The sequence below is a fragment of the Oncorhynchus mykiss genome, chromosome 8 (assembly GCF_057628025.1).
Source record: "Oncorhynchus mykiss isolate SJ-2025 chromosome 8, ASM5762802v1, whole genome shotgun sequence".
NCBI classification, from domain to species: Eukaryota; Metazoa; Chordata; class Actinopteri; order Salmoniformes; family Salmonidae; genus Oncorhynchus; species Oncorhynchus mykiss.
Window position 1 is genome coordinate 78,046,393 of NC_143029.1, and position 6,913 is coordinate 78,053,305.

General features: G+C 45.0%; 1 protein-coding gene across 2 annotated transcripts in view; it reads right to left on the bottom strand.

Moving 5' to 3' along the window:
* LOC110530647 (ephrin type-A receptor 4-like) overlaps positions 1-5,659 on the bottom strand; it is a 53,724-nt gene extending 48,065 nt beyond the window's left edge. Inside the window, exons 1-4 of one of the 2 annotated variants that reach the window (XM_021613863.3) lie at positions 5,425-5,659; positions 4,495-4,562; positions 1,203-1,511; positions 694-1,048 (exon numbers count right to left, since the gene is read on the bottom strand). In XM_021613863.3, the coding sequence (XP_021469538.1) occupies positions 694-1,048; positions 1,203-1,511; positions 4,495-4,562; positions 5,425-5,512 (820 nt within the window). In that variant the 5' untranslated portion in view covers positions 5,513-5,659. The remainder of the gene's footprint in view (positions 1-693; positions 1,049-1,202; positions 1,512-4,494; positions 4,563-5,424) is intronic. The other variant, XM_090182682.1, reaches the window with a different exon arrangement.
* Positions 5,660-6,913: the final 1,254 nt, after the last annotated feature.

Sequence of the window (6,913 nt, forward strand, 5' to 3'; positions counted from 1 at the left end):
ATGCTAAGATGTAATATTCAGTCCAGTAGGTCATTAAGTCTGAGAGTACTTTGGCACCACTAGAGTACTCCAGTCCTGAATGGGCTGTCTTGATTTAATAGAGCGGGGGGAAAGGATATACTGTTAAAAATATCCGGTCCTTAACTTCAGATCAAAGCTGACCAAAGTCAAGGGTTTAGTTCAATCTTGTTAAAGAAAACAGCTTTCAGATGTCATTAACTCTACTATGGACAAAGAGAGAGAGGTATGAATGGAGAGAGAGGCACAGAGAGGAAGAGAGTGGGAGAGAGAAGCTGGTGTCTGTCACATACAGAACAATTTGATAGGTACCCCTTTCTCTACTATCACACACACATCCTCCGCTGGGTCCGCAGGCTGCGGCTATGGTCATCATAAATAAGGTTGTCAGAATAGTCACACAGCTGTATGTCACTCCCTACTGAAGCATTGAGCCTCAACTGCTGTGTGTGTGTGTGTTTCCGTGTGTTTAATAGAGAGAGAAATGGCGTGCTATAAAACTGTCTTCAGAACATCTGTTCCCGACAGTCTCTCCTATTTCCATGTCTCTTCCAGAGCTCAGAGCCGATGACTTAACTTTAGCTCAGTCGACTAAGTGCATACACCCAGGGTTCGATATCATTTCAAATAAAATGTGGTAATTAAATTGAAATATATGTAAATCAAATGCCTTACCCTGACAGGCTCCACCTTTCTCCTCGTATCCCGGGATACAGACACACCCACCAATGGGAACCAGCCATTCTCCATCTGCGCCACAATACATCTTAGGCTCCTCCCTTTCCTCTGATTGGTTCACACACGACCCCTTGACCTCCACTAATGAGGAAGTGTCAGCTCCAGTGTTAGTATCTGGGAAGGTTGCCAGGTTACGGATGCTGAGGGGGCAGGTCTTGTAGAAAACGCGAACTGAGATCAGAGCGATGCAGGCGCCAACATCCTGGAACGCCAGGTAGAAACCCTTCCGGGTTGTGACCTTTACATTACGCACCTCCGTGTTTAGCTTCATGATGCGATCCCCGATGTCCACCTGATCATAATAATATCATTAATAATTATCAATAGCCATTGCAACACAATGTTACCTCTTAGTAATTTTTACACTGAAAAAACAACATCAAATCAACATACCGTCAGGTCTGAAACTTTAACAGAGAGAGTAATAATGAAGCAAGAGTCCTAACCTGAGTGAAGCTCTCGTCGGCTGCCACTGTGTCGATCTTGAGGAAGTTGCTCTCTCTGATGTAGTGCTCTCTGTCATTGTTAGACTCATAGTAGTAGAGGTTGAAGGTCTCCTTGCAGGTGCCAGTGACTCCAGGCAGGCTGTTACAGTCCCGGAGGGTGAACTTGATCTCGACATAGATGCGCTGCGCACCAGACCGAGGGATCCAGTCAGTTCTAAGCCAGTTGCTCTGGCTGGGTTCCATCACGTTACACACCTGGTACGTTCTGATGGGGATGTTCTTCTCATCCATGATGCTCACCTCCTCCCACTGGCAACACACATACAAACATTCCGATTATTAGACCCTTTTTCTCCCCAATTTCATGGTACCCAATTGGTAGTTACAGTTTTGTCTCACCGCTGCAACTCCCGTACGGACTCGGGAGAGTCGAAGGTCGAGAGCCATGCGTCCTATGAAACACAACCCAGCCAAGCCGCACTGCTTCTTGACACACTGCTCGCTTAACCCGGATGCCAGCCACACCAATGTGACGGAGGAAACACCTTACAACTGGTGACCGTGTCAGCGTGCATTGCGCCCGGCCCACCAAAGTAGTCACTAGAGAGCGATGGGACAAGGACATCCCTGCCGACCAAATCCTCCCTTAACCCAGACGACGCTGGGCCAATTGTGCACCGTCCCATGGGTCTCCTGGTTGCGGCCGGCTGCGACGGAGCCTGGACTCAAACCAGGATCTCCAGTGGCAAAGCTAGCAACTGTGATGCAGTGCCTTAGACCACTGCGCCACTCGGGAGGCCCCAACATAATTTAACTTCAGTGACTACAAAACCTTCCACGCTTTTATCTTGGATAGTTTATCAAGGACGTTGTATGGAGCTGTATGGTGAACTCTTCTAACTATGTGTAATTGGCATCTTATTACCATGTAATAATAATGTGTCTTCACCCTACTGGTGAGAGCTTAGATGTAGCAAGCCAGAGAGTGTATAGAGGTGTTCAATGGGATCTGGTCATAAAGCTGTAAACTGGCCCTGACTGTGATGTGAAGACGGGAGTGTGAGTGTGTGTCTGTGGAGGGGGGGGGGGGGTTCTGGCAATCAAAGGGCTCAGTGCATGGGGACCAGGACCTTGTCAATCAAGCAGTTCAGTAAAATAAAATGAACCAAAGGAGTCTGGAGAGAAATTCAGTTCACCAATAACTTAAACCAACAAAGAGGTTGTAAAGGGAGAGTGAGAGAGAAATCGAGAAAGAGAGTGTTAGAGAGAGTAAGAGAGAGAGTTGGAGGGTGCAGTAGAATGCAGTCCATCTTCACATTGTGACTAAAGTAGTCATTGTTAGATTACAGGCAACAGCCGCATCGAGCTAAAGGCTAGAGTTGCTGCTTTCAAGGAGCGGGAGACTATTCCGGACGCTTACCAGAAATCCCGCTATATCCTCAGACGAACCATCAAACAAGCAAAGCGTCAATACAGGATTAAGATTGAATCTTACTACACCGGCTCTGACACTTGTCGGATGTGGCAGGGCTTGAAAACTATTACGGACTACAAAGGGAAACCCAGACGTGAGCTGCCCAGTGACGCGAGCCTACCAGACGAGCTAAACGCCTTTGATGCTCGCTGCGAGGCAAGCAACATTGAAGCATGCACGAGAGAACCAGCTGTTTTGGATGACTGTGTGATATTGCTCTCGGTAGCCGATGTGAACAAAACCTTTAAACAGGTCAACATTCACAAAGCCGCTGGGCCATACGGATTACCAGGATGTGTACTCAAAGCATGCGAGGACCAACTGTCAAGTGTCTTCACTGACAGACATTTTCAACCTCTCCCTGACCTAGTCTGTAATACCTACATGTTTCAAGCAGACCACCATAGACCCCGTGCCCAAGGAAGCGAAGGTAATCTGCCTAAATGATTATCATCCCGTGGCCCTCACGTCGGTAGCCAAGAAGTGCTTTGAAAGGCTGGTTATGGCTCACATCAACAGCATCCTCCCTGACACCCTAGACCCACTCCAATTTGCATACAGCCACAACGGATCCACAGATGATGCAATATCAATCGCAATCCTCATTGCCCTTTCTCACCTGGACAAAAGGAACACCTATGTGAGAATGCGGTTAATTGACTTCAGCTCAGCGTTCAACACCATAGTGCCCACAAAGCTCATCACTAAGCTAAGGACTCTGGGACTAAAGAGTAGGCAACAACATGTCTGCCATGCTGATCCTTAACACTGGGGCCCCACATGGGTGTGTACTTAGTCCCCTCCTATATTCCCTGTTCACCTACGACTGCATGGCCAAACACGACTCGAACACCATCATTAAGTTTGCTGATGACACAACAGTGGTAGGCCTGATCACCGATGAGACGGCCTATAGGGAGGAGATCAGAGAACTGGCAGTGTAGTGCTAGGACAACAACCTCTCCCCAAGACAAAGGAGCTGATCGTGGACTACAGGAAAAGGTGGGCAGAACAGGCCCCCATTAACATCGACGGGGCTGTAGTGGAGCGGGTCGAGAGTTTCAATATCTTTGGTGTCCACATCACCAACGAACTATCATGGTCCAAACATACCAAGACAGTCGTGAAGAGGGCACGACAAAACCTTTTCCCCCTCAGGAGACTGAAAATATTTGGCATGGGTCCCCAGATCCTCAAAAGGTTCTACAGCTGCACCATCGAGAGCATCCTGACCGGTTGCATCACCGCCTGGTATGGCAACTGCTCTGCATCTGACCGTAAGGCGCTACAGAGGGTAGTGCAAATGAGGACCTATATAATAGGCGGTGTCAGAGGAAAGCCCTTAAAATTGTCAGACTCCAGTCACCCAAGTTATAGACTGTTTTCTCTGCTATCGCACGGCAAGTGGTACCGGAGCGCCAAGTCTCGGACCAAAATGCTTCTCAACAGTGTCTACCCCCAAGCCATTAGACAGCTTACAATTCATAAAAATCGTCACCGGACAATTTAGATTGACACCCCCCCCTCGTACACTGCTGCTACTTGCTGTTTGTTTGTTACCTTTGCATAGTCACTTTGCCCCCACCTACATTTACAGATTACCTCAACTACCGTTAGCCTCGTTATTGTTATTCTTATTGTGTTACTCTATATTATTACTTTTTATTTTAGCCTACTTGGTAAATACTTTCTTCTTCTTGAACTGCACTGTTGCTTAAGTGCTTGTAAGTAAGCATTTCACGGTAAAAGTCTACACTTGTTGTATTCGGTGCATGTGGAAAATAAAGTTTGATTTGATGTAGGTAAATCCTCACTCACCCCTCCTTCTGTGGGATTGGCTGCCCATTTCAGCTCCCCAGGAACTGTCCTTGTGTCCAGTAATGTCACTGAAACACACAGTTACAGAGATAAGGAAAGTGATTTCCTATTCCCAGTCTCAATACATGGAAATTAGTCAATTTTCTGCTACTCTTGGCCTCAATAAGAGCCTATACAATTTCATACAGAAGCAGAAATTGCAATAAGATAATCATAAGAGCATAACTCAAAATGCATAAAAAGACTATCTTAAATTTACTGGAACGAATGTAGATTTTGGGATACACGTTGAACATATCTTGTAGCTAGTAACTCACGACCCTGGGTTAGGATAGAAAAAAACGTAAAACATAGGCAGTAGGGTAGGCCCCGGTCACAAAACGGTGATGAAAACCGTACTGTCTGTCTGACGTTCCATTTGTGCCTCTGTTCAAATTACTACAGTCTGAAAAAGCTATGGCCTGCATGAAATTGAAATTGAGCAAAAACAAAACTGTAAAAGACTGAACCTGATAAAGAAAAATAGTGGTAAGGCTAAATCCTTTTTGAGATTATGATAATTTTAGGTTTGTTATACAATTGTTGGATAAAAGAAAAATGAAAGAGGAAAAACTGCGCTTTCCAGTCAGCAGCAGGTTGGACAGATAAGGGACATTCCTCATTGAATATCTATCCGAGCGGATCCAACAGAACGCAGGTTGGGACTTGCTGAACCAATCGATGTGCAAACTACTCCAAATGTGTAAACAGGTTCAAATGTTATTATTACCAACTAATAAGATCTATCAATTTCCAGTAGTCGAAAAGGGACCGAAACGGACCCTCAATGAAGACACGGCGAGTAGCCTAATCAAATCAAATACTGCGGATAACCGTAACGTTACCCTCCCTAAATCCCCCAAAATACTCAAAAAACACTCCACTCCTTACCTTCGTTCGGTGGGTATACTCGAGCGGTTGAAACAACTGCAAACATCCATATAAACGCACAAGTCGTTCTGCAGAAACTCGCAGCCATTTGCGCTGTAAGGAAGAGTCTCAGTTTAGCTCCGCGCACGGACTATAGTTGCTTCGTCCCAGTGGGAGAATGAATGAGTGTGTGGGAATTACAGCCTACTCCGCGCGAGGAGAACGCTGGTGGCACAGGGCGGTCTCACGCGCCTCTGACGCATGTTGTAGGTCTCTTATCTGCTGTGCTCTCTTGCTGGCACAGCAGGCCCTTTTATGTAAGTTTTTGTAACTTGTGAATTGTATGTTATGTTTGTGTAGACTATGTTGTAATGTTTTAATATTTTGACTGTTTTACTGATGTTTCTAACAAGTCACAATAGTGTGACAACATCATGACGACTGCCTACCTGAGAAAGCGGTCATGACTTCAGCCGCGTCAATTATTCATGATGAGCCAATATGCCGTGATCATTTCGATAACAGTCGAGCTTATCAGGAAAATTATTAATTATGTGACAAATAATGTTATTTGTTTGGGATTGAATTGGACAAATGTTGCATAGAAAAGTGTTTAGAGCTTAAAACAAAAGTAGCCAACCATTCATAACCAACTACAAAATAGTTTAATATAGATGGATTTGTGTACTGTTGGCTATTGATATTCGTTATTGAACACATCAAATAGTAAGACTTATACCTATTGTTTCTTGCTGAATACGATGCCTCACTGAAAAGGATGGAGGATAAACTAGAGGGAGATAGTGCCCCCTGTCGTTTGCTCATGTCCCTACCTGACACACATCAATCTGCAGTGAGACCTGGGGTGATGGTTATGGATCTCAATAGCCTAAGGCTATGATATCTAAATAACAAGAACTGTGAGACTATTACCATAACATGTCAGAGTGGGCTCTTGACCCAGCAACTTTGCTGTTATGGGACAAGTGTACTACTGTGCCATAAAGATCAAGGCCTCACATCGACCATACAGGGAGGCCACTGAGTCAAGCACACACCACAGCCATTATACACACTGTTTAAAAAAAGGCAGACTCCATCCTGTGCAGGCTCTAAAAGCACAGAGGAGGTACAAAGAGAGGGGTGTGTGACCTGTCCTCCCACACCTTCTCTCTCTCAATGGAGCTGCTGCACAAAGACACTCAGTAGAGGTCTGTTTTAACTGAAGAGAATATATACTGGCCTGTTTTAACTGAAGAGAATATACACTGGCCTGTTTTAACTGAAGAGAATAGATACTGGTCCTTTACTATAGCCTGTTATAACTGAAGAGAATAGATACTGGTCCTTTACTATAACTTGTTATAACTGAAGAGAATATACACTGGCCTGTTTTAACTGAAGAGAATAGATACTGGTCCTTTACTATAGCCTGTTATAACTGAAGAGAATAGATACTGGTCCTTTACTATAGCCTGTTATAACTGAAGAGAATAGATACTGGTCCTTT